We start from the raw sequence: 26,023 nt of genomic DNA, 5'->3' as shown, positions 1-26,023 counted from the left end.
CTAACCTCCTGGCGCTTGAACGCCCGTCTCTGCGCACGTAGGTTGGCATATCTGGCGGACTACCCATGAGATCAACCATCCTGATCCAAACTCAACGCGGCATTCACTTCATCACCTCGCCCGTCTCACTGCTCTTCTGCGGGCACTAATTCGTCACCATCAACGGCCAGATACCACCCAATACAGCCCAAAAGATTCACTCCATGGCGGGATGCAACCTTGGTCGGCAGGGCGTTTCTACAGTCTGCTTCCTCTACCACTAGTGGTTGACTAGAGGCACAAATCCCCCTGGTCTTCAACCAAACAAGTCCCACACCATAGATCGCTGGTTCCCTGTCGCCCTTCTGCAGGAAGCCCGGCCCGAAGCGGTAGACCACCACGAAGACCTCACGCCGAGACTCTGAGAAAGAGAGGAGCAATGCCCGTCGCTATTTGACTATTTGATCACTCGTTCGCGGCGCTTCTCAATCTTGCCTTGCCTCTTGACTGCGTAACATGCAGTGTCCTCCTCGGAGATGGCACAAACTACAACCCACCTAGCTTACTGTACCCTGACGGCGCAACTCGCGGCCAATCCCCAATGCACGGAAGCTTGCGAGAACTCTGTGGGAGAAACTGCTGCCCACCCTCACAAAAAAGCCACGAGGGTGACTTGCCTACCTGGGGAGCCCCAACCGCCCAGGGTGCCACGCTACATTTTGCCTGTCAAATGTGGTGATGTGATGCCCATGCCATTCGAGAGGGAGGAGCCCGGCACATGCTGGAAAATGAAATTTGACGAAATGAATTATGGGGTTTGTTTGCGTCCAAAGCGATGCGGTGAGGCAGAGATTCACTAGTTTCAACTCCATGCTCCTTCTCCATCAAGGGTTTTCATTCTATCATTCTACGTACTAGCATCTGCATCCGTGTCTTGTCTTTCTCTCTCGACTCCCCGCAACTACTGCTTCAGCCTCTCTGCTCATTGACGTCTGTCGCATATCCATCCTGTTTTGCTCGTCTGGCAGATGGGTATTATGACAGCTCTGACAGGGCCCAGATTTCCATCCCGCCTGGTTCTGCTGCTCTACTTCGGCGAAATTGCCGCAGCGATGGATCTCTCAACCTTGGCTGCATGTCTTCCTCGGCCAACTTCTTGACGCGCCGTCGGCCAACAAGTTCACTCGAGCTGGCCGTCAGTCTGCCTCCGCGCGCGTGAGCGGGACTTTGCGGATCAAACCCGCCAGTTTCTCCAGCTTCAGACTTTGGCGTCGGAGCGACCGGTTCTCGAGGCGCAGCTCATGGGTTACATTGCTTTTGAGGAGGGAACCAACACCGACTTGAGCCTCTCTTGACTCACGTATTCGACTTGTCACGGGTGTTTCTACACCGACTTGGGCTTCCAAAGCCAATCAGCACCCAACCTCCTTTTTTTGGCTTCCCGCGGCCAACAACCTTCAGGGCTGCGTCTCCGTCACATCATCCGTGTGTTGAGACAAGTAGGGCTAAGACACGAGTCCGGCGAGCCTCGGCGAGATGCGAAAATGGGTCTCATCGCCGTCTCTTGGGCGGCTGTCAACATTGGGATTGGATCAGTCCTTCGCTCGTGGCAATGGGGCCTGCACCACAACCTTCGCCGTCACAAAAGGCGCATCCGACGCCACCAATCAAGCACACTTCCGCGACATCTCATTCCGCTCGTCACAAAACTTTGCTCCAATTCCTTTTCTCTTGCAGGCAGGAAAATAAAAGATCCAACTTGCCGCAGATGCTCTGCATGTATTGATACATCGGCATTTGATGAGGGTATCTAGATAGGGCACCTAGTGCAAACAGCCAGGTTGGGGGAGACCCGGTGAGGATGCAACGGCCAAGTTGCAGTGGGGGATGCCAGCTCATCTAGCTCATCTCCCCGCTCAATCGAGTCACAACAAGGCAAGCTAGGCGGCCTGGAGCTCCATAGTCGCGTGGCTTGACGTGTTTCCCGGGCTGGTCCGATATGATGTGAAATATCCAAAAAGAAATCCTGGCCATGAAAACGCAGTAAAACAATATGCTCCGCCAAATCGCGGACCTTTATACCGTTTCGATGTATCGCTTCACCTCCCTGCGGAACCGGCGTCAGCAATCTCCTCAAAGCACATCGAGGTCGGCCCCGTGTTGCACCCAGCAAAGGGGCATGGGATTCCTCAGGAGTGAACTTACCAATCCGTAACAGCCTCCTCCCAGAGGCGAATTTCATGATCTCTAGTTCCTCCAAAATGGTCGACAAAGTCGTCGCCAAAGACTTCTCTTGCTATGCTTTCCTTGCGGGTGAACCGGTCGTTTGCCTCGCGAAGGCTCTTTGCGAGCCTGGTACCCTTGTCAGACTGGCCGCCGATCTCCTGGCCCTTTCCAAGCGGCGGGCACGGGATCTCCAGCTTCTTCTCAATACCCCGCCATCCAAGCGCAAGAATGGCAGCGAGGACGAAGTGAGGGTTTGTGTCGGCGCCAGGTACTCGCACCTCGAATCGGGTCGCACCAGGCTTTGAGGTCGGGGGAGCGATGAGACGGATCGATGCGGCGCGGTGTTCCAAGCCCCAAGATACCGTTACCGGAGCCCAGAAGTTCTCTACCAAACGCTTGTACGAGTTGATTGTGGGGGCCAGGAGAGGCATGATGTCTGGGAGACCCTCCAAAAGGCCAGCCAGAAAGTGGCGTCCCAGGTCCGAGAGAGCAGCAACGTCGGGGTACGGAGGGTTCTCGTCGATGGTGTCTCTAGCAAAGAGGTTCTTGCCCGCGTTGTCGACAATGGAAACATGCATGTGGCCACTGTTTCCAGGCAGGCCCTGTTTCGGCTTGGCCATAAAGCACGGAGTAATGCCGTACTTGGTGGCTACAGACTTTACAACATATCTACGAAGACACCGTTAGCTATGCCTCGGCGGGAGATGCTGGGTCGACCTACTTGAACAAGCTAGCTCTGTCGGCCATTTGCTGGATCTGGCCAAACTCGAGTGCGGCCTCGAAAACACCAGGGCCACTCTCCGTGTGCCATCCTTCGATATCACACTTGAACTGGGCACAGGTCTCGAAGACGTCGTAAAAGTAGTCCTTGTTATGGACTGTTCTAGTCAAACTGTATCCAAACATGCCCTCGGTAAGAGATGGGAGAGCGTGGGGAGGGTTCTCCTGCAGGTATCCGGCCGTTGAGGTCGAGGTCTCGGAGGAGCGAGAAGGAGTCTTGAACTGGTAGAATTCGTACTCGGCTAAACGTAAGCATTGGTTAGCAGTGATTGCGATGCTGGGGAACTGCGACCGGACGAAGAAAGCTCACCTCCAGCCATGGCGCTGTAACCCTTGGCCTCCAGCTTGCCCAGAGCAGTCTTGAGCAGGCCACGAGGGCAGGCGCAGATGGGCTCCTGGGTGTCGGGGTCGTGGAAGTCGACAAGGAAGAAGGGGACGTTGTCCTCCCAGGGGATGCGCCTGAAGCTCTGGAGATCGGGGATGGCGATCAAGTCGTGGTAACCGTTCTCGGCGTTGCTGATCTTGAGCTCCCTGATGTATGTCATGTCGTGCATGTCCCACCCGAAAATGACGGAGCAGAAGCCAAAGCCGGACTTGGCGATGGACAAGAACTTTGATTTGGATACGAGCTTGCCGCGCAGCATGCCATCGACGTCGATGCCGGCAAGCTTGACCTTGTTGTCATTCTTGAGAAGCTCCGGGAGCGACTCGACGGTGACGGTTTCTTCAGTCGGCGACATGTTGGATGGGAGCGCCCAGAGAAGCTGTCAATTGACTTTGGATGAAGGCGGATGGGACGAAAGACGGGTAGATCTGGCGGGGTATCGGTATGACGAGGTCTCTATTGGTGTCTCTTTCTGTCCCTCTGCGATGCGCGACCAACGGGTGGAAGTTTGAGGGGTTTCGGAGGGGATATGAAGGTATGGAAGGAGGCAAGAATGCGAGAAGTTGGTCGAGCAGACAACAAGAGGTGTGAGACAGCGAGATGCGAGGCGAGACAAGGCAAGGCAAGGCACGGCGTGACAGGATAGGACTCGAGGCCGAGCCGGACGGATCGTGGGCGCAACCTTAGCTGAGTACGGATACCTAGATAGGCACCTCAGCACCCCCAGGTAGGTAGGTACCCAGCGTGCCAGCCTTAGCGACAAGCGACCTCCAAGGTGTCTGGGGCCGCTGTTTACCTGGTTCCAAGGTCCTCCGTGCGTGCAGGACAGGTGTGGATGCGGTGGCCGATAAGAGGATGCGACGGCCAATGAGAAGGAATTGCGCCTTGGAGACGTTGGAGAACTGGGGATTCGTAGACTGCCCGAGAGGTGGGTGAGCATGACATCGGTCCGGGGCGCTGGGAGGTTGCGCGGTGCAGCAAGTTGCAGGAGCTGGTGCAGCTATCGATCGCAGCTATCATACCCTGCCAGTGACGCTCTCTCCTGCTTGCCGCCAGCGGCTTTCCCCGGTTGCCCAGCTTGTCAAGCTTTCCCTCCTGCCGCGTGGTGTCATGGGTCTCACATGAGCTCTTGCTGTTTTGCGCGCGGTGCGGTCTTGGGTCTTGCTCCAAGAAATGGAAGTCACGATTCCATGCCGGCGGCAGGCGGGGAGGGTCACTCACTGGAGAGCTCCTTCTGCGATTTAGACGCGCTCCTGCGGCTGCCTGCCCCTCGGTTGGGAGCGGGGAATGCCTGCTGCGGTCGGTATTATTACCTTCAATTACAGCAGTGACCACTGGCAGTCGATAAGGCAAGTCCCAGTCCCGTCTCGGGGCAAAGAGCGCGCTAAATTGAGAGATGGGAGATGGGCCGGGGACATGCGTCATTGACGGCAGCACCGCACAGACCAGACCGACGGGCATCTTGCCCACCCGACCTCCACTGAGTCTCGAGGTGCTTGTCCTGAGTCGCTGGTTCATGGATGGCAGTGACGACTGACGAACGGAAGGAAGCCTCTCGGTCTGGACCAACACTCACCAACTCCAACATCTTTCCACGAGTCATCCGCCGGTGGCCTACGCGATGCACACGACACCGCCAGGGACCTGTCGAGATTGAGAAGCCAGATCTCTTGGCTGTTGTTTGGCCTGATGCTCCGCTCCGAATGCCGACCGCGGGCCTCCCGGTCTAAGGTACGCATCGCGGCAAGCAGCACCCACCTACTTACCCACCCACCTTAGCCACTACACCGAGGCAAATGTCACGATGTGTTGTGTAATGTGTCCTGATAATCCTCTTTCCCATTCCCCATCCCGCAGTTGCCATTTGCCGCGATGCTATTCCCATTACTCAAGCTCTTCGCCCCCGCAGAGGCAGAAACTCAACCCGTTTGACCGCCGCTGCCATCAATCAGCAGGACAGCAAGCGCGGTTGACAACGCACCTGTCTGCGGTCCATCGAGAGACACTTCGCGGTCTGCGGTTGCGGTCCACGAATGGGGAATTTGCGAATGGTAATGGATTGTCCGGTCCATTCGGCGACTGCCAGCATCAGGACGTTTGACAGTGCCCCCCGTTGCCAGCCAAGACGCCCACATGACGATGGGATGAATGTTGGGGAGGGGGGTGGGAGGCCAGACCGCCTCGCCTCCTTCTGTTCTCGCACTGCACTTGTGCACTCAAGGAATTCTTACTGTGCAAGCCAAGCAGCAGCAACCTCCGACCAGCTGCAGCAGTCGCTTCTGTGCCTCTGTGCCTGTCCAGCATCCAATCCCCAATGCATGCATTCTGCCGCCCGGATCACTCATCAGTGGCGACGTGTCTGATCATTCGGGGGGCACCACTGTCTTCGCCTTTTCCTGTCGGGTCGCCTTCGCTTCTAGTCCGAGTCTTCCAGTCGCTGTCATTGGCCTGCCGCAGCCTTAGCTCGAATCCCAGATGCACTTTCGGATGCACCTAGGGTCTTTTCTTCTTTGTTTGTTTCCATATTTCTTAATTGAGATAGATATACCGACGTTCATTGATAAGCCTCTGAGAAAAAAAACGTAACCTGGGGAACCACGCTTCAGAGATTCAGAACCATGCAATTCATCAACCTTCAAGTCTCGCGCTCCCTCAGTCATCCTCCACTGCCCCTCATTGCGGGCTCTCACTGTGTCCCACAAACCTTTTGGTGCCCCTCGGTGGCTCCCCCGTTCCCCTCTATCAGCAACGGAGGGGTTGGTTCCTGAGTTGCCGTCATGCCGCGGTGCGCGGTCCTGCGCGGTCCTGGCGGTCTTTGAACCTCTGGCCAACCAAGTTTCACTGATAAGAGATAACGCGATATCGGAGATGCGGCCGTCGAACGCTTTCTTGTCTTCCGTCTTTGGCATCCTCCTCCATGCTTGCAGTGCAGCTGCATTGCGCTTCACCGACGAATCGACGTCGCCTGCGATAGACATGATGGCGGAGGCTGGGGCTGGCTGATCACGATCTCTGCGCACATCCATCTCACGATACGAAGCGAAGCCAACCTTGTTGCCTTGCCTGGGGCAGACGATGGACTGGGGTTCACCTACCTACCTCAGTGACTTTCGTCTCAGGTGCTCGATATACGCCGCCGTTGTCGGATCTGCAGTCTATCAGAGCACCTGTGCGACCTCTCCGCTACTTTCTTGACAGATCCAAGCAGCGAGGCAGCTAATCGTGATGCAGGATCGCCAGAAAGGGGGCCGATGTGTAGCGCGATATGTAACCGCGTCCGCCGTTCGCTCCCGCACGCGCCTTCCCTTGCTTGTATGATGTATCCAGTGCCTACTCCGTGTACGTCTCTGTGTTATCTGCCACGGGAGGCTAAGGCGAGGCAAGGCAAGCACGAAGGAGGGTAGACGTAAAGGTGTTTGGGTGTCTGGTATCATCCATCCGACTATCGTAAGCCATGGAAAGTGGCCGGGGCAGAGGGAACTTGGGCCTGGACCCCGGATTTCCTTGACTCATCTGTTCCATTGTGAAGACCGTCTGCTCCGTCTGCCCCTTCTTCCACCGCTCCATTCTACTAATCCAACCCCGTCCTGATCTGGTTTAAACAGAGCCCGTCGTCTCGAGGTGTTTTCCAAAACATCTTCTCTTTTTCATCTTGCCATCTCCCAGAAAACTTATACCCCAACCTCGGCGCTCTTCTTTCTCCGACCCCAACTCATCCGTCCGCCGCATCGCGACCTGCGCCCCAACATCACCACATCCACCTACAACCCCTTCACAACCAACCGACATAATGGGCTCTGTTCCGACCGAAATCACCGGCAGACTGGCCGGCAAGAACGCCGTCGTCACCGGCGCTGCTGGGTAAGCAAGAAATTTCCCCCTAAAGTCTCTTAGCCGCCTTATCATGAGGGGCGCATTCAGACGAACCCAACGGCTGGGCGTTGAAGATATACGCACGGCAACCCAACCACCAAGATGCGATAAGCTGACTGTTCCTTTTTTCCAAACAGAGGCATTGGTCTCGAGACCAGCATTCTCTTCGCGAAGGAGGGCGCCAGCGTCATGATGGCCGACATTTCCGCTCCTGCGCTCGACAAGGCCAAGGCCAAGGTTATCCAGCTCGTCCCCACGGCCAAGGTCGACACCAAGGTACGTTTGCCTCTATACACCCTGCACTTGGCGCGCCTGCGTCAAAGCGAATGAGATGTCTTGGAAGATTCCATTCCCGCCCCTCCGATAACCCGCCGAGTTACCCAAAAACACGTTGCACCTGCACCAAACACATGCGCGCCAGACAAATGATTGTCTCGCATCCTGCGCCGACCCAACACCGCAAAATAAAAATAATTACCCCGCCATTGCCCCGCCATCCATCATCCGTCAATTGCGCCTTGTGCCACCCTCCTTCCCCTACACACGAAACATCGCGAGATTGCACCCATTTTGGGATGTGCGACACATTCAATCGGGACACCGTAATTCTGACTGGACACGATTCAATAGGTCTGCGATGTTTCCAAGGAGGACCAAGTCAAGGCCCTCGTCGAGTCGGTCGACCCCTGGGGCGGTGTGGACGTCATGTTCAACAACGCCGGCATCATGCACGCCCGCGACGACGATGCCGTCAACACTCCCGAGGAGATCTGGGACCTGACCCAGAACATCAACGTCAAGGGTGTTTGGTTCGGTAGCAAGCACGCCGTTCTTGCTCTCCGCCGCGCCGGCAAGAAGAAGGGCTCCATCATCAACACCGCCTCCGTTGTCGCCCTCGTCGGCGCTGCTACTCCCCAGCTTGCCTACACCGCCTCCAAGGGTGCCGTCCTTGCCCTGACCCGCGAGCTCGCCATGGTCCACGCCCGCGAGGGTTACCGCTTCAACTCCCTGTGCCCTGCGCCTCTCAACACTCCCCTTCTCCAGGACTGGCTCGGCGACGACATCCCCAAGCGCATGCGTCGCGAGGTTCACTTCCCCACTGGTCGCTTCGGCGAGGCCATCGAGCAGGCCCAGGCCGTCCTCTTCCTCGCCTCCGATGAGGCCAGCTTCGTCAACGGCCACGACATGGTTGTCGATGGTGGCATGACCAAGGCCTACGTTACCCCCGAGGGTCCCGCGTTGGCTGCGCCGGCGAACAACGCCAGCCTCAACAGCCTCCAGTAAACGAGCAGGCTACGTGATCCGATACCATTTTCCGATAAACAACATACAAGGCACTGGAGTTTGGCGCGCTAGGTAAAGAGCTGGGGACACTGGTTGATGGTCATGATGATGAAATTGTGAATAGACGCTTGAAATGCTTCACCGTCCGTGGGATTTCGTCGTCGGGGAGACACAGCATAGTGATGCATCAAGGGTTGCAAGCATAGTACTTGGTTCAACATATCCAATTGATTTTGTTCATTCAAAGTTGGCTACACAGATCCTCAACGCCGCCCAATGCTGTTTTGTTTTCTGTTGATTGTATTTTTTATAGTCAGTGGAACTGGCTCTCGGTGTTGCCCTCGCCCATGCTCTTGCTGCTCGAGCTTCCGCTCTGGATAGCCCCGAGGATGCCGTCAATGTAGCTGGCGCCGCTCCACTTCTGGTGCGTCAACACGTCGCAGCCGCCCTCCTTCTCGCGCCTCTGCACAAGGTTGACGTACGCCAACATGCCGTCCGTCTTGAACTCCCGCGCCAGCTCGTTGGTGATGGTGGCGTTGGAGTGCAGGCCCGCCAGGGAGATTAGCTGCAGCACGAAGCCCTCCTTGGCGATATCCCAGATGAAGCTCTTGAGCGTCTCGTCCGTGAAGCCGTGCGCCATCCAGTTGAACGACGGGCTGAGGTTGTACACGAGGCCCTTGCCGGGGAGGACCTTTCGTACGGCCCTGGCCAGCTTCGACGCAACCTCGACGTTCGGATCGCCCGTCTCGACCCACAAGAGGTCGGCGTAGGGGCCGAAGGCAATGGCGCGCTTCGTGGCGGCCTCCATGCCGGCGCGGAAGTGGTAGAAGCCCTCGCGGGTGCGGGGGATGTCCCACGAGAAGTAGACGGGGGTCTTTGTGTGCTGGTTGGCGAGCTTGCGGCGCTGGGAGATGCCCATGTCGCGGTTCTTGCTCGTGGCCTCGAGGTAGGAGTCGATCTTGGCCTGGGAGACACCCTCCTTCTGCATGTGCGCGACGGCAGCCTCGTCAAACGTCACAAGCTTGGTAGACTTGACCCAGTTGGCCTCGAACGAGTCAATCTCGGCGCCTGCCGCGCCCTTGGCCTCCATGGCCTGGATGGTCTCGGCCAGGGGCTCGAGCTGCGGGTCGGCGACTCCAAGGATGAACTCGTGGTCGCGGACGTCGATGGCGCTGCTGATGAGCTTGCCGCTCTCCGAGTCTGTCCTGGCGAGGACGAGGTTCTCGCATCCCATGACGTCCCATTGGAAGCGGGCCGCGTTGAGGCGGTTGATGTGCTCTCCGGTAGGCACGAGGACCTTGCCGGCGAGATGGCCGCACTTCTTGCCGCCGTGCAGCTGGTCCTCAAAGTGTACCGCCGCAGCGCCGTTCTCAGCGAAGAGCTTGGCGAGCTTGAGCACGGCGGAAAGACCTCCGTGCCCGGTGTCACCGTCGGCGACGATGGGCCGCAGGTAGTCTGTGTAGGGAGTGTTGGCGCGCTGCTCCGGTGTGAGCTTCCGTCTGGCATCCCATTGCTTGCGGTCGTGCATTGACTGGGCCTTGGCCAGGCGCTGGACCTGGTTCGGTACGGTGTTGTAGGGGTAGTCGCCGAAGTCGGGGGACACCTCGTTGGTGGATGTGAGGAGGGATGAGCAGGCCCAGCCGGAGATGTAGAGGACCTCTTGGTGCGGCGCTTGCTGGGTCATCTGGACGGGATCGATAGCACCCACTACCTCGCAGAATCAGTAACCTGTAGCAACATCAGGTCGGGCTCTGGAGGCTGCTTACTTGTGTGAATGGGCTTGCCCTCAGCGATGCGCTCTTGCACCAGGTTGAAGAGCTTTCTCGCCATGACAGAGCTGGGGTAGAACTGCTGCTGGGAACCACGCTTGGAGACAACATCGGCGGCACTGTAGGGGCGCTTGATGCCCTCGTATCTGGGTGACCGCCACCATGTCTCGACTTCCTTGATCTGTGCCTCATACAGGTCGTCTTCGGCAGCGCCCGCCTTCCTGGATTCGGGGAGGAGCTGGAACGCATCGCTGGACGGGGCTGCAGCGAAGGGGTTCGCGGGGGCCTGTGCCATGCTGCGGGTCGTCGAGATGCAGCGCAGGGCAATGGCTGGAGTGGCTGTCGGTCGCGGGACAGGAGTCCTTCGGGAGACTGCGCGTGTAGCAGCTCTCCGCAACATCGTGGCTGATTTAGGTATGCAACAGCTAGGTGACGGACGTAGGTTGAGACCAGTCTCTGGAGGGGTAATATTGTCGGTTGCGTATTCTGACAGCCGCCTAGCCAGCAAGGGCGCAACACGGATACTCCCAGCTACATGGACTTTTGCACTGAGAGAAGACAAATCCGAGCGGGACCGGTTCGGCGTTCGGTAGAAGCAACTTACATAAGATGGCTATGCCCTCATTCCTTTCGACCGTCTACTGGAAATAACGTGGACAATAGGCAAAACAGCATCGGCCACAGTTAGCCGGGCAAAAGCGAGGGTTTGGGCCTTGGTAAGCAACGGCAAAGAGACAGCCGCTGTCGACGGCTCACGCAGCCCACGTGAAGACCCAGAAGGGAGGGACACTGCGATCGATTGGCCAATTGACATGCCTCTGATCCGCCAGAGCCCCTCGGCTTGCCTCGGTCCAGTCCCTCTTCCCCTCAGACGTGGGCCACTTCCGGGGGGTCGCCGTGTGCCGCAGCCAGTGAGGGGGCACGGATAGTGAGCACCGAGCTCCTCAGTGAGGTCAACCCGCACTGCCCGCGCTGCCCGCTACCCGCTAATCGTGGCGGGGAGGAGGAAGGTGGGAAAAGCTGGGGTCCCGCCCCCGTATCCCCCACTGCCACTGCACCAGAATGCTCCTCGTCTGGCAATAACGGCAAGGCGAATGTGCCTGTGGACTGGAAACCTGCCAGCCACTGTCAGTACAGGTACCTGTACTGCTATCTCAGTTGAAAGCATTAGGGAAACAGGTAGCCTACCGTATCTCAGAGGAGGTGTTTTGCAGTGAGATGCTGTACACAGAAACAGCCCGAGTGAGCTCCCATGCATGTTGCTCTGGTACAAGCATGGCAACCCCCTTGGAGCGCGTCAATGCTCCTGGCCCAGGCTTCTCCAACCTCGGGCTAAACTCATGGTCTGTCTCGGCCTAAGGTAGGTAGGTAAGGTAAGGTAAGCTGTGTCGGCCATGTACCAGGTACGCCGCCTCCAAGAGGTTCCCGAAGCATGTTTGTCTCTTTTCTCGTCCTCCAATTCTTCCACCGCCGTCGCATCTTCCTCCCAAATCATAACCATCCAACTTAGCAATTCAATCTGTTGACCTAGCCAGCGTGAGACAGCAGGTCCGATATCAGTCAAGCTTTTTTACATAGGGCTGCTTCTTCCCCGTCACTTTCACCCCGCCAAATACCCCTCCTTCACTGCTCCTCTCTCCCTTGAGCTCCCTCGCGACCGGCTACACAATGGCGATGAACGTCACGCGAAGCACCAGAGCTCTGGGAGCTCTGCGGGTATGTTGACAAGCCCATATCGAGCTTCGCTCAACTTCAAAACACTCAAGGCTAACTCGAACAAGCCCTTGGCAGCTCGCTCTGCTCTCAATGCCCGCCAGTACTCCTCTTCTTCCGAACCAGACCTCAAGACCACCCTCAAGCAGGTCATCCCGGCCAAGCGGGAGCTCCTGAAGAAGGTCAAGGCCCACTCCGACAAAGTCATTGGCGAGGTCAAGGTCGAGAACACCCTCGGCGGCATGCGCGGTCTCAAGGCCATGGTTTGGGAGGGCTCAGTCCTCGACGCGAACGAGGGCATTCGCTTCCACGGAAGAACCATCAAGGACTGCCAAAAGGAGCTCCCCAAGGGAAAGACAGGAACAGAGATGCTCCCCGAGGCCATGTTCTGGCTTCTCCTGACCGGCCAGGTCCCCTCCACAAACCAAGTTCGCAAGTTCTCTCGAGAGCTCGCCGAACAGGCTCAGCTTCCCGCATTCGTGAACAAGATGCTCGACGACTTCCCCACAGACCTGCACCCAATGACCCAGTTCGCCATCGCCGTCTCTTCCCTGAACTACACTTCAAAATTCGCCAAGGCCTACGAGCAGGGTCTCAACAAGGCTGATTACTGGGAGCCCACTTTCGACGACGCCATCTCTCTGCTGGCCAAGCTTCCCACCATTGCCGCCAAGATCTACCAGAACTCCTACAAGGGCGGCGGTGCCCTCCCTGCCGAGGTCGACCTCGAGCAGGATTGGTCTTACAACTTCGCTGCTATGCTTGGAAAGGGCGGCAAGAAGAACGAGAACTTCCAGGATCTTCTGAGGCTCTACCTCGCCCTCCACGGTGACCATGAGGGAGGCAACGTCTCCGCCCACGCCACCCATCTGGTAGGCAGCGCTCTCAGCGATGTCTTCCTCAGCTACAGCGCCGGTCTCCAGGGTCTTGCTGGACCGCTTCACGGGTGAGTTGAGCAGTGTCGAGCCCGATCCCCAAAGCAGTAACTAACAGAAACTAGACTCGCCGCTCAGGAGGTTCTTCGATGGATCCTCCAGATGAAGGACAACATCCCCAAGTCCTACTCTGACAAGGACGTCAACGACTACCTGTGGTCCACTCTCAACTCCGGCAGAGTCGTTCCTGGCTACGGCCACGCCGTTCTCCGCAAGCCCGATCCCCGTTTCGAGGCCTTGATGGACTACGCCGCCGCGCGACCCGAGATTGCTCAGGACCCAGTCTTCCAGCTGGTGGAGAAGAACAGCCGCATCGCTCCTGAGGTCCTCAAGAAGCATGGCAAGACCAAGAACCCTTACCCCAACGTCGACTCTAGCTCAGGTGTCCTCTTCCACCACTACGGCTTCCACGAGACGCTTTACTACACCGCCACCTTCGGCGTCTCTCGTGGTCTTGGCCCCCTTGCACAGCTCATCTGGGACCGCGCTCTCGGCCTGCCCATTGAGCGTCCCAAGAGCATCAACTTGGAGGGTATTCTCAAGCAGGTTGAGGGTGCTTAAGGGAGGGAATGAAGGAGAATAAGTGAACGTGGAAAAGTCTTCCTAAAATGAATCACGTAACGTCATGCTATCTAGATCTAGCCGGAGTTCACTGTAAAGTTTGAATTGGATGTTACTCAATACGCCGGTGTATGCTACCGTGTGACCCGCATCTCGAGATTAAAGGAGGTTCTCGACTCCCCCATCCACAATTGCTATTGATGCATAAGAACGTAGAGGGTTACAGCAACAGCCCAGTCCCCTCGTGGCCAGTCACTGCAATGCCACTTGGCATAAACCATGGACGTAGCAATCAACTGTTGGGTGCACGTAAATGAATCCACAAAGGTCACTTGATGGCTTTGGCACCATTCGACATAGCGGACACCACGACGAGGCCTGATATTACCTGCATCTCGTGTTGGGGCCTCCTGTTCAGCTTCACGCAACTTAATATCGAGAGCATATTTGCCAGCCGAACACGGCCTCGGAGTTGATTGTCAGTTGCAATTCAGCCGGTAAGCTGAGACCATCGAGGCGCTACCGTGCCGCTGGGCTCATATTATCTGGCGAAGTCGGAACGACCATTGCTATTAACCGGGCTCGCCCAATAAGACTGGTCCTCGGTACGCGCCGGATATTCAGGGTCCTGCTGCTGAATATGGTTAGTGTGGAGCTTCAATCTTTGGCGCTGGGTGGTATCACCGTATGAACTCTCGGTTCGAACATGGAGTGTGTTAAGTATCCATCGCAAGTCGTATGAGAGAGATCCATCAACTACTCTGAGGAGCGCCGGCAGTTCAGACTCATAAATTAGTCATAATGCCGCATCTTTGTAGGCCAATGCTCCAAACAGGCTCCAGTGAAGACTGGGGGGGAAAGAAATAACTAGAAACTTCTCCATGTCAGAGGCACGTTGATAGATCAAATCACACACCAGTTCAGGTTCCAAACAGCCTCCTCATTATCCATGTTGAAGATAACAGTACAGAGGCACCCCTCACGAGACGCTCATGCATGTTAGAAAGTTCCTCAATAGTCTCGGGCGTTTCTGCAAGCCCCAGGAAATAGCGATTTTGGTTCAATTTCGATTCATTTGCATCCTTTCAACCGCAAATTGGCCGAAATTCCATTGCAGCATGACCAATTGGAAGTGCTGAGGCCTTTATTGTACAACTGTACGGACACTGAAATAGACAAGCGTCGATGGACTTCGGTAAAAATTGAAGTTAATGTATGAGCATCAGATGGGCCTTTTGCATGAAGCAGTGGCATTGATTCGTGCCGCGAACCTCGTATCGTGACCCGAATCTTCACGGTTTCGCTTGGTCCTTGTCAAGGACACCAGAAGAGCCTACCGTATTGAAGTCCTAAACGCTGCTTTTTATGAATCTAGCAGTATCATCTTACGTATAAATAAGCAAGTGGTTCCAGTGTTTCCTATCACGCAGTAGTAGCACCACCTCCATCCTTGATTCCCATCTCATACTCCGATACAGATAATCACAATGAAGAACTTCCTCTTGTTCCTTCTCCCCGTTCTCGTCGCTGCCACGCCACTTGGGCCGACAGGCATCTCGGACACCCCCGACCCCAAAGAGATTCAGATCGTCGGTTCCAGCTTCTCCGGCAGCGGTTGCCCCCAGGGCTCCGTCTCAACCACAATCTCCCCTGACCGAACCGTCATTACCTTTGGCTTCGACCGTTTCCAGACCTACATCGGCCCCGGACTCTCCATCGCCGACCGTACCAAGAACTGCGCCCTCCACCTGAGTCTTAAGTACCCTGGTGGCTTTCAGTTCGCCGTCGTGGAGAGCACCTATCACGGCTACGCCCAGCTCGACGAGGGAGTCACTGGGACGTTCTTCTCAACCTACTTCTTCTCTCAAGATGCCTCATCCACGACCACCACTCAGACCTCCATCTCTGGTGGGGGCATCTGGAAAGATGGACAGGTGTACACCAAGCAGGATAGCATCCCGACTGCATCGATTATCTGGGCCCCATGCGGCGCAACGGGCATTCTCAACGTCAACAACCGCATTGCCCTGACTTCAAAGAATGCGACGTCTTATGGTGCCATCACTGACGATGACGCTACCGTTGCCTTTACCCAGCAGGTTAACGTAAAGTGGCAAGCCTGCAAGGCCTGATCATTTTATATGATTGACCAAACAAGCCAACCTACGTGACATCAACTTCTTCGAGACAACAAACAGGGTTGAGGTATTTCTTCCATGTTATTCAGTACTAGTTCATAGTCAAGATGCGAAATTCAAGTCAATCAAGCCTGTATACGAGACCGAGACCAAATCCCCAATATGGTGAAAATCACGACCTTTCTTCAAGATATTTGCCAAGCTTTTCCAATCCTTCCTTCAACACGTCTGTGCGACAAACATATCCGAACCGCATCTGCCCTTCAAACTCAACCCCTTGCCCGAAGCAGGTTGAGCCTGGCATGACAAGGACGCCGGTGGCCTTCAGAATCTCCAGGCAGAAATCGGCGTCGTTCACAAGCTTGCCGTTTCTCTTGAAACCAATCATGGCAGTGGTGCCTGCAGTGGGTTTGATTTCCCAGAAGCAGGAAGAGCTGTGCTTGTTGATGAAGTCCTCAACGAGAGCAAGGTTGGTTCTCGCAAGCTCAATGTTCCTCTTCAGAAGGTTCGGCCTCACCGCATCTGAGAGCGCGTATCCTGCCACTCTGTCGTCCAGTTGGGAAACGCTGATAGTGGTGTAGTTCCGGGCGCTCTTGATGGCGTCGATGATGGCTGGGTCTCTGGACGCAATCCACCCAAGGCGGATGCCTGCGAGAGAGAATGCCTTGGACATACTCGAAGTGGAAACTGTCTTCTCATATCCCAGGGACAGGATAGATGGGGGAATGGGCTCCCCCTCGGGCAAACTGTGGAAGAGAGGGCGGTAGACCTCGTCCGCCATAACGATGATGCCCCTAGCTTTCGCGAAGTCGATAATATCAAGCAGGACTGACTTTGGCGTTGTCGCTCCAGTAGGGTTGTTCGGGTTGTTAATGATGATCATCTGGTGAGATGTTAGCTTAGCTACTAATTGACCGCTCGTGATTCAAACCTTTGTGTTCTTTTGAACCAACCCCTCAAGCTCCTTGACGTCGGGAATGTATCGGTTCTCTGGCTTCGTCTTCCACAGACTGATCTCCGCCCCAAGGCTCTTGGGGACCTCATAGAGCTGTTGGTACGTGGGATAGATACAGATGACATGATCGCCTGGGCCGACGAGACTGTACAGGTGAAGGAAGTTGGCGACTATGGCTCCTTGAGTGACGACAACCTGGTCGCTGGGAAGGTCCTCCGAAGCCTCATCTCGGTACAGATTGGCAATGTTTTGGCGCGTTTCTTCCGACCCATAGATTGCTCCATAAGTGAGTCGTCGGGTTGCTATGTCAAGCGGGCCGGGAACGGTAGGGTCGGAACATAACTGCGTGAGTTCTTGAATAGACACTGACTCGCAACAGGTCTCGGCAAGATTGAGGGCTCCTGGCGTGGTTTCCAAGCGATCCATCCATTCCTCCACCTCAAAAGGCTTGATTTGAACCATGATGTCGGTTTATAGTTGGTGATTGAATCTGGGAGAGGAGCACCCGGGGGCAAAGTTTTACAGATAAGGGAGAGTGCCGATTACCCAAAATCTAGGAAGCAAGACGTCTGGAGGGTGGTGTCGACGGCGAAACCTTTAAATAGTTCCAGGATCTTGCGGACTCCCTCTTCAATCGTCAAACAATATTGTCAACTCCACTTAGCAGCGTCTTGATTGACAATTCGCGCCCTCCCGTCGCGCCCTCCCGGTGGTCTTGTCAAGCTCAAAGACATGAGACCGTGCGAAGACGACCCCACTTGGGAACCTTCGGAAGGCAACTTCGAGACGAGCTTTTAGTTGGAGTCAGGCATCGAAAAGTAGGTATGGACGATCTCCGAGGAGCGCAGAAGCTCGAGAAAGTCGCCTGAGACTCAGGAATTTGACCGATGGAACCGAACTTGAATAAGTTATTCTGTCTGCCATGTGGAAGACAGCAGTAGCGCCGACTAACCATTGAATTACTTACATCTCATTGGCTTGAACGCCTAAATTTCCATTTCTGGAAGTCTCCACATCTCACTTACCGGCATCTAAGAAGTAAACCCCGGCAAACTTGAGGGGTTAGCCCAAATGAGGGACAACTCATCCGCGCCCTTCCACCAGCAGTGCTGCGCAGTTTTTCGAGATCTTTGATGTGTTTTTTTCTTCTCCCCTTTTCTTCACTTCCGAAATGGGTGTCTACTCTCTTGGTCCGGAGATATGTTATATTATGTACGAAATAATGACCTTCTTCTCGTCCCTAGGCTTGAACTTCCGCACGCCGACATCACAGTCCTTCAATGACACTCTCATAACGCCACGACTAATTTTTCGTTTTTCGAGGGCAGAATAGGACTCCGAACAGATCGCGTTGCAGAAAAAAAAAGCGACCTTGGTCCCTGATGCGGTGATGCCGCTAGAAAAGAGATCAGTTGGACCAAATCTCGGGTTCACTGAAAGTGATGGTCGCGTTCTCGAGTTTGATTCCTGCATTGAAACGCAAAAGTCCTGGCCAGAAGTTTGGGAAGTACTCATCGCCTACCGCGTTGGTGTTCTTGCCCTCTTCAACGTCCCCATCTCCTTGATCCAGGTCATAAACGCCCAAAGACGCGCTGTCAGTGACCTGGCCTGGCACAGTGGCCGCCCAGTGATCCGTACCTGCCAGTTCTCCATAGGTACTGTTTGCGGACGGCAAAGGCGGCTGTGCCAGGGTCGCGTTGACTCCGAGTATCTTGTACAGATCGGTGCTGAAAGGCAAACCGTTCACCAAGTCTGGCTTGAATGAAGCCTTGAACCAAGGCTTCTTCGCGGGCATAGATTCGCTCAGATCGCCCGTGGTATCATGCGGGTAGATTTTGACCGTGGTTTCACCATTCTCCTTCTCAGTCCAGTCAAAACGAGCCAAATGCTTTGGGATGTTCCAGTCTGTGATTCATTAGTGGTTTGCTCCGACTCTTAGTAAACGCGACGGGTGCAACTAGTTGAAACATACTCGTTCTTCCGTTCCAGCAGGTGTACTTCTGGCTGACATAGATGCGGCTGACCCTGACATTCTTGTTCTCTTCGCGTTCACCCTCGGCGTTGGTGTGGTTGTACTTGAAGAACCCAGGCACAATGAGCAGTTCATCATACGGTCCGACAGGGCTCTCGCTGTATCGAATGATCTGAATCATTCCCAAAATACCCAGATACTCGCCCTCAGTAGCCGAAGCATACTGTCGCTCCAAAGGTGGAAATGCCTTGTTCGGAAGGTCATCCGACAGAGGGACCAGGGTGATGGAGTAGACAGTACCCTTCAAAGTCCATGGTGCAGGCGCAAGTTCAATCGGAGCGGTTGAGTTGTTGTCCCACTGGGCCGCAGATAGCCCAGCAAAGACAGCGAACAGGCACGAAGCACTGAACTTCATGGTGGTGTCGAGATACCGATGGCAATACCCAAACCAACACGCTAAGATTACAGGGCAGCACAGTCGTTAAATACACATTTGTTGGTTCAAATTTGGCTTGCAAACTTGATCAGCCAGGGATTTCCCTCAACCCTTCGATAAGGCTCTCGGCAGTGTGCGAGTGGCAGGCCCTTTTACGGCAAGTACATCGCCATAGACCCTCTCATCAGGGTATTAATGCGGGAATTCATTCGAAGCTCACTTATGATTTCGCAGATCCCCATTTCTGTGATTCTTGTCAGAATTGACAATCCGCTGGCCCGCATATCCACAAGTTCTGTTCTGGCAACTCAATTCGTCAAGTATCCCTAGCACTGCTTACACTGCCCTTGTCAAACCCGCGTGCCCCCCATGTCTTCTCGACGTTATAACCAATTAGCGAAGGGCGCCAGTGCTTGCGGAGGGTCACACCGGCGGGTGGATTGTCAGTCTCAAGTGGAAATGTTACGCTGTAGGGCAAAGACAGTGGATCCAGGGTACGCTGGCAATGGAGACCGAAGAGACGACACACACGGCATCTTCGGATTCATTCTTGTTGCACTGACTCTTGTGCCCTGCTAGGAGGCCAATATGTTTGGAAAGGGGGTCCAATTGGGAATGATCAACGGAATTCCAGCAAATGGGAAATAACCACCAATGATGGCGGACGGGAAGCTGCAGCCTTCCGTCACACAAACATCGGAAGTCAGCCGGACGGTGTAACTGTTTGAATGCTGGGCACAAGCTTGGCTATTTCTCTATAAAACTCTTTCGTTTCCAATATGTCATCACCATTCGGATGAAACTCGCCTGCACCTTCTCACTCAGTCTCAAAATGCTTCTCTTTAAATTCTTAATTCTTTCATCTGTCACAGCACTTCCCGTACTTGATCCGGTACTCGATCCCATCACCGGCAGCATTTGGACAACACTGGATGGTCTTGTTCATACGTCTCTGGGCAGTCTCACAGGTACAGTCGGTCTAGAACAGGCATACGATTATGTCGTTGTCGGGGCCGGTACGGCTGGCAACACCATTGCCTACCGTCTTGCAGAAGCTGGTCATACCGTCGCCATTGTCGAGGCCGGGCTTTCTTACCAAGTTGGCAAACCCATCATTGGACCTGCACCTCTCGGCGACATCATCGGCGTCGGATCCAACCCAGTCGACAGCATACCAACCGTGGACTATGGGCTGAAAACTGTCCCTCAAGTTGGTGCGGGGGGCCGCGAGATGCACTACCCGCAGGGAAAGTGTCTTGGTGGCACATCGGCTCTGAACTTTATGATCCATCATCGACCGAACCGGGGCGCATTGGACGCTTGGGCCGATGCTGTTGGTGATGATAGTTACAGATTCGACCAGTTTCTCCCATTTTTCCGGAAAAGCTTTATGTTCACGCCTCCAAACACCAAAACCCGCTTGTCGAATGCAACTACCACATACTCCGAGAACGACTTCGATGCATCATCGAACTCTCACATTCAGGTGACTTACGCCAACTGGACACCCGTATGGTCAACATGGGCAGCCAAGGGGTTTGAGGCGCTCGGAATGACGTTGACGGACCGCTTCAACCAGGGCGTGCTGGATGGTTACCATTATGCTCAGACAACGATAGATCCCGGAGCACAGGTCCGGTCTACCTCGGCTGAATTCATTTATGCGGCAAGAGATACCAATATGAGCGACAAGCTCACGGTCTACCTGGGTACTCGAGCCAACAAGGTGCTCTTTGATGAAGACAAGAAAGCCACTGGCGTTGAGGTCACTGCCCTGGGTCAGCTGAAGCATACGATCACTGCGAGGAAGGAGGTCATTCTTTCAGCCGGTGCCATTCACACACCACAAATTTTGATGTTGTCTGGCATTGGACCTGCAGAGCATCTTGTAGAGCACGACATTGATGTCATCGCAGATCGTCCAGGGGTGGGACGCAACCTCACTGATCACGCGCTATTCGGCCCAACATACCAGGTGACCTTCGACACACTCAACAAAGTTCTCGGGGATCCTGTCGCTCTTTCTAAAGCCGTCCTAGATTATGGACTCACCCAGACAGGTCCACTGACAAGCAACGTGGCCGAGTTCCTGGCTTGGGAGAGAATGCCCAGCAGCGCCAACTTAAGCGAGTCAACCTGGTCTCAGCTTCTATCTTTCCCTAAAGACTGGCCTCATATCGAGTACTTCCCGGCTGCGGGCCATATCGGCTCCTTCAACATTCCATGGTTGGATCAGCCAAAGGATGGGAAAATGTACGCTGCCATCATTGCAGCGTTGGCTGCGCCCCTCTCCAGAGGCAACGTATCACTTGCCAGCAACTCACCCTCGGATCATCCGCTCGTAAATCCGAATTGGTTGACCCATCCAGGTGACTTGGAGGTCGCGGTGGCCATGTACAAGCGTATTCGCGATGTCTTCAACACGGATGCGGTGCGAAGCGTTCGCGCTAGCGATGCAGAGTATTGGCCAGGCGCAGATGTGAAGACGGATGAGGAAATTCTGGCTACCATTCGGTCAAGCGTGATGGCGGTTATGCATGCCTCCTGCACTGCACGTATGGGACACCGAGATGATCCGACGGCTGTGACAGATAACTTGGCCAGGGTGATTGGGGTTGACAAGCTTCGCGTCGTGGATGCGAGTTCGATGGCACTACTACCGCCTGGGCATCCCCAAGCACTCATATACGCCTTTGCTGAGAAGATAGCGGACTCGGTTATTCGAGACATGTAGTAGAACATGATCCGCATATTTCTCATGCAAGCATATCCACCAAAATGCGAACTCAATTCGACCGCCGACCCAAGTTCGAGCGTACTTCTACCGCCACGATTATTAGGATACAGTCCACTACCGATGAGAGATCGTCCTACTGTTGGCCACCGTGGCGTGTGATGTTTTCAAACCCAAGCGTGTCTGCGACGAATTCGTATTGGATGTCTATCAAGGTAAAGGACGGACCATTCCTCTGTATTATTCAGCCAGAAGAACACAGGCATCGCTCAGCTGCAAGGTGGAAAACCCTCCAGGTATGCATCTGTCTGATTTGTTAGCGTCACAATATTCTTTTGCGGGTGTATAGACATATGTGATGGGCAATTGCCTTTACGGTGAGATTTCAAAAGCCACATTTATCATCACGCGACTTCTAAAGAATGACTTTGACGTTCTCATGCATTTGGTGGCGCTGTTCGAGAAAATACCGAATTCCCGGCGAAGTTTCCTCAGGTCAAATGCACACATGCATATTTTCAAATCGAATTTGTTCGCCGAGTCATATTTCGCATATTGAATAATTACCTTGTTTGACGTCTATTAGATATTTCACTACTTAACTGTGGCATGGCTGCCCATAGATAAATTCTTGGCCTTCTCGGTCTTTATCAGTAGTGTCGGCGAAAACGCCGAAGCTGTCATGGATTTAGCTCGCCAGCTCTTGGCAGCTTCGGTGCCCAGACCGAGATTAATGTTGAGCTGAAACTTTGTCATGCTTCTCGTTGACCTTGTGCGACTCGCAGCCGCATGTCAGTGCGTTTTGGGTTTGGGAATTACTTCGGCGCTTCCACCGAGCTGGACTGCAGTTCCCCCACGGGGTCCCCTCAAGTTCGATTGACACATCAAGATTCCTCGACGCCACTGTGATAGATATTAGCGGCTTCTCCCGCCCCGGATTTTGATTTAAGCTTACCATGCCCTCCAAACAGCAGCCCCTCGGTCTCACTCAGAGAGCAGGAGAAAGTAGCCAGTCATTACTGTCATCAGAGGACACCATGGCAAAAGCTTCGGATGAGACGTGAGTCGATCAATATCAATCGCTGTTTTCATAACGGCAATCTCCTAACTTGAAGCAGAACAAAGTCAACGTCGGACCTGGGTGTCAATTTCAGTCACCGTGAATCTCAGCACCGTGCTGTCGAAGTTCCCTCCGGAGAGTAAGTCTTCACTTCTTTGCTTCAGGACCACTTGTGAGTCTTTGAAACTCACAGCATCGTAGAATCAAAAATCCATTAGCCGGGATACCCAAGCTACAGCTCCAACAAGATGTGCACCATTTCGCCGAATTGTATGAGATGAGAGGCGAGTCCTCTTTGCTCTTCAAAGGGGCGTTGGTTTCTCAGAGACCTGGGGACTACGAAGACATCGAGGAGCTCAACGAGGCCGATCGAGACGCTTTGCGGAACGAATCTACCCATCGATGGAAACATCCTACGGCTCTTTACTTCACTATCTTCATGAACTCCATTGGCGCCATGATTCAAGGATGGGACCAAACAGGTTCTAACGGTGCCAACCTGTCTTTCCCTCAGGCTTTCGGAATATCAGACAAAGGTCCTGAGTGCCTTGCTGCCGGTACTTGCGACAGAAACTCTTGGATCATAGGCGCTATCAACAGTGCGCCATACATGGCTATCTGTCTTTTGTGAGTTTGAGATCAGCCTCCGTATGAGCATCATACTAATCGACTCTTGATCAGTGCTTGTTGGCTCTCTGACCCCGTCAATGACTGGATCGGCAGACGCGGGGCCATCTTCGTGGGCGCAATATTCGGTGTTATTGGGCCACTCGGACAAGCCTTTTGCCAGAGCTGGCCGCAGATCCTGGCATGCAGAATCCTTTTGGGCATCGGCATGGGCCTGAAAGAAGTCACTGTGCCGGTCTTTTCCGCTGAGAACGCACCCGCCAATATTCGTGGCGCCTTGGTCATGTCGTGGCAGCTGTTTGTTGCATTCGGAATCATGCTTGGGTTCAGCGCCAACCTGGCAGTCGCCAACACCGGTGATATTGCGTGGCGCCTGCAACTTGGCTCAGCAATGATCCCAGCTGTACCTCTCCTATTCGGCATCTACTTCACTCCAGAATCTCCAAGATGGTTGCTGAAGAAGAAAAAGTGCAAACAGGCTTATGAGTCGCTTAAGAGGCTCCGTGGATCGAGTTTTCTCGCGGCTCGCGACCTGTATTACATTCACAGCCAGCTGCAAGAGGAGGAAAACATGATTGCGGAGAAAGGCTTTGATAAGGGCAATTTCTTCACTAGGTGTGTCGAGCTCTTCACGATTCCACGCAATCGTCGTGCTACTCAGGCATCGGGCATTATCATGGCGGCGCAGCAGTTCTGCGGTAGTGAGTACTACCCCTTGGGATCGAACCGGATGAATCGATTGACACTAAAATCTTCTTCTACCCTAGTCAACATCATGTCTTTCTACTCTTCAACCATTTTTGAGAACGCCGGGGCAAGTAGCCAGACCGCACTCCTAGCTTCATGGGGTTTCGGCATGGCCATGTTCATCTTTGCCATCCCAGCTCTGTGGACCATCGATACTTGGGGTCGAAGGACCCTACTTCTTGCAACATTCCCAAACATGGCTATTACTCTCTTAGCAGCTGGAATGGCGTTCTACATTCCTGCGTCTAGTCCGGCTCATCTAGGTGTCATTGCCACGTTCACTTACATCTTCGCTGCCTTCTACGGCCCAGGGGAAGGGCCATGTGCCTTCGTATACTCAGCAGAAGTTTTCCCTCTATCTCACCGCGAAGTGGGCATGTCATGGGCCGTGGCGACCAACAACTTCTGGGCTGTCATTGTGGCGCTCACCTGGCCACCCATGATGCGAGGCTTAGGACCCCAAGGCTCCTTCGGCTTGTTTGCTGTTACCAACATAATCTGCTTCGTAGCCATCTTCTTGTTCATGCCGGAGACAAAGCAGCGATCCTTGGAAGAGCTTGACGATGTGTTCTCCGTATCGACTCGACGTCACGCATCCTATCAACTAAAGGAGGTACTTCCGTGGTGGACCAAGAGGTACATTCTTCGACAGAGGAACGTTATGGAGCCGAAGTTGTACCAGTTCGAGATGGAGGAGAATGTGGAGGCTGCATCAGGACGTTAGCATGAGCCGACTTGAATACATAAGACGCTGGCTTCGAGTGTACATACCCCAGTCCATAGATATTTGCCCCGGGGGGTATTGCCAGAGCGACAGGATCATCTTGATGAGAATAAGGAGCAAGGCCCCTGCGCAAATGCAAGATTTATGTGGATGATAGATACATAAACAAGCAAGTGGTATGTTCAACTTCCATTATACCATCATACTTTCTGCGACGCAATACGTCCATGTTGAAAGTTATTGAAGTCCTTCAGGGATTCCCGTGCCATTTCCGTATCCAGGCGTTTGCTTTTCCTTCGTGTAGTGCAGTATTACATATTGGTGCGACTAGGTGCGCGCATTATCTGACACGATGTTATTCCCGTTTCCGGCTACCTCTTTCTGGTCAAGTATTCCATGAACAAATAGTTGTTGCACATCATTTCCTCCTGCACTCGTAGCTGCGGATAGCGTCATTGAAGCGCCCATTTCCATCGCCCAGGTTGCTGTCGTCCTGGTTGCGATAGCTGTCACCGCGGCACTCACGCTCACTACTGAGAGTCAACAACCTTGTCACGGAGTAATATGGTCCCCTCATCGAAGTTGAGACTTACCGGTACCAAGTGCAAGTGTTGCGATCTCGATCATTGTTCCGAATCGAACTGATGCGATCGATGAATTCGGAGCGCACGTTGTCTGCCATGTGTGAGCCAAGATATTCCTCCGCCTTGCTAGAAAAACATCTGTCTTAATATCGTAATATTAACTCACAGCATGACCCAGTCTGAATGAGATCATTCATACAGTCTCCTCTGAAGCCGCGATCGGTACACATGAAGACGGATACCTCAGCGCGAGGAACCAACACAGGGGCAGAGTCATCGTTCGCAGGGGCAGCCACAGCAGCAGCGGCGGCACAAGCGACTAAGATAAGGTTGAGGTTGACAAAAACCATGTTGATCGTTGGTATTGAAGTTGCGAAGGTGAAGAAGGACGTTGGATATCGGTGAGTGATGAACGAACAAGAGAGCGGTATTGAGCACGGCTATATATGCCTTTTCGTGGCAATAGTTGCTGGCGAACACCATCTTCCTTAAACCTTCGTTTTCGTCTCTCATTCATCTCATTCGTGACCCAATCGGAGCC

General features: G+C 54.3%; 9 protein-coding genes across 9 annotated transcripts; 5 read left to right on the top strand and 4 right to left on the bottom strand.

Moving 5' to 3' along the window:
• Positions 1 to 2,180: 2,180 nt before the first annotated feature.
• Positions 2,181 to 3,725, bottom strand: COL26b_003377 (uncharacterized protein; the record flags this gene model as incomplete). Its single annotated transcript, XM_053176275.1, has 3 exons — positions 2,181 to 2,874; positions 2,927 to 3,227; positions 3,296 to 3,725. 3 exons carry the CDS (start codon positions 3,723 to 3,725, stop codon positions 2,181 to 2,183), a joined length of 1,425 nt encoding a protein of 474 aa, XP_053039896.1.
• Positions 3,726 to 7,160: 3,435 nt separating this feature from the next.
• Positions 7,161 to 8,527, top strand: COL26b_003376 (uncharacterized protein; the record flags this gene model as incomplete). The annotated part of the gene is made up of 3 exons (XM_053176274.1): positions 7,161 to 7,231; positions 7,381 to 7,519; positions 7,874 to 8,527. The coding sequence occupies 3 exons, from the start codon at positions 7,161 to 7,163 to the stop codon at positions 8,525 to 8,527; spliced, it is 864 nt and encodes a 287-aa protein (XP_053039895.1).
• A 313-nt stretch (positions 8,528 to 8,840) lies between these two features.
• Positions 8,841 to 10,591, bottom strand: COL26b_003375 (uncharacterized protein; the record flags this gene model as incomplete). The annotated part of the gene is made up of 2 exons (XM_053176273.1): positions 8,841 to 10,234; positions 10,294 to 10,591. The coding sequence occupies 2 exons, from the start codon at positions 10,589 to 10,591 to the stop codon at positions 8,841 to 8,843; spliced, it is 1,692 nt and encodes a 563-aa protein (XP_053039894.1).
• A 1,373-nt stretch (positions 10,592 to 11,964) lies between these two features.
• Positions 11,965 to 13,505, top strand: COL26b_003374 (uncharacterized protein; the record flags this gene model as incomplete). Its single annotated transcript, XM_053176272.1, has 3 exons — positions 11,965 to 12,012; positions 12,078 to 12,955; positions 13,010 to 13,505. 3 exons carry the CDS (start codon positions 11,965 to 11,967, stop codon positions 13,503 to 13,505), a joined length of 1,422 nt encoding a protein of 473 aa, XP_053039893.1.
• A 1,487-nt stretch (positions 13,506 to 14,992) lies between these two features.
• COL26b_003373 (uncharacterized protein) lies at positions 14,993 to 15,637 on the top strand (the record flags this gene model as incomplete). Its single annotated transcript, XM_053176271.1, has 1 exon — positions 14,993 to 15,637. One exon carries the CDS (start codon positions 14,993 to 14,995, stop codon positions 15,635 to 15,637), a length of 645 nt encoding a protein of 214 aa, XP_053039892.1.
• Positions 15,638 to 15,815: 178 nt separating this feature from the next.
• Positions 15,816 to 17,060, bottom strand: COL26b_003372 (uncharacterized protein; the record flags this gene model as incomplete). Its single annotated transcript, XM_053176270.1, has 2 exons — positions 15,816 to 16,526; positions 16,575 to 17,060. The coding sequence occupies 2 exons, from the start codon at positions 17,058 to 17,060 to the stop codon at positions 15,816 to 15,818; spliced, it is 1,197 nt and encodes a 398-aa protein (XP_053039891.1).
• A 946-nt stretch (positions 17,061 to 18,006) lies between these two features.
• COL26b_003371 (uncharacterized protein) lies at positions 18,007 to 18,985 on the bottom strand (the record flags this gene model as incomplete). The annotated part of the gene is made up of 2 exons (XM_053176269.1): positions 18,007 to 18,503; positions 18,571 to 18,985. 2 exons carry the CDS (start codon positions 18,983 to 18,985, stop codon positions 18,007 to 18,009), a joined length of 912 nt encoding a protein of 303 aa, XP_053039890.1.
• Positions 18,986 to 19,838: 853 nt separating this feature from the next.
• Positions 19,839 to 21,740, top strand: COL26b_003370 (uncharacterized protein; the record flags this gene model as incomplete). The annotated part of the gene is made up of 1 exon (XM_053176268.1): positions 19,839 to 21,740. One exon carries the CDS (start codon positions 19,839 to 19,841, stop codon positions 21,738 to 21,740), a length of 1,902 nt encoding a protein of 633 aa, XP_053039889.1.
• Positions 21,741 to 22,777: 1,037 nt separating this feature from the next.
• Positions 22,778 to 24,898, top strand: COL26b_003369 (uncharacterized protein; the record flags this gene model as incomplete). The annotated part of the gene is made up of 4 exons (XM_053176267.1): positions 22,778 to 22,800; positions 22,859 to 22,939; positions 23,002 to 23,427; positions 23,524 to 24,898. 4 exons carry the CDS (start codon positions 22,778 to 22,780, stop codon positions 24,896 to 24,898), a joined length of 1,905 nt encoding a protein of 634 aa, XP_053039888.1.
• Positions 24,899 to 26,023: the final 1,125 nt, after the last annotated feature.

This window comes from Colletotrichum chrysophilum (genome assembly GCF_026319265.1).
Source record: "Colletotrichum chrysophilum strain AFK26 chromosome Unknown scaffold_18, whole genome shotgun sequence".
Classification (NCBI taxonomy): domain Eukaryota; kingdom Fungi; phylum Ascomycota; class Sordariomycetes; order Glomerellales; family Glomerellaceae; genus Colletotrichum; species Colletotrichum chrysophilum.
The sequence above is the reverse complement of the archived record's forward strand: the minus strand, read 5'-3'. Positions and strand labels throughout refer to the sequence as shown.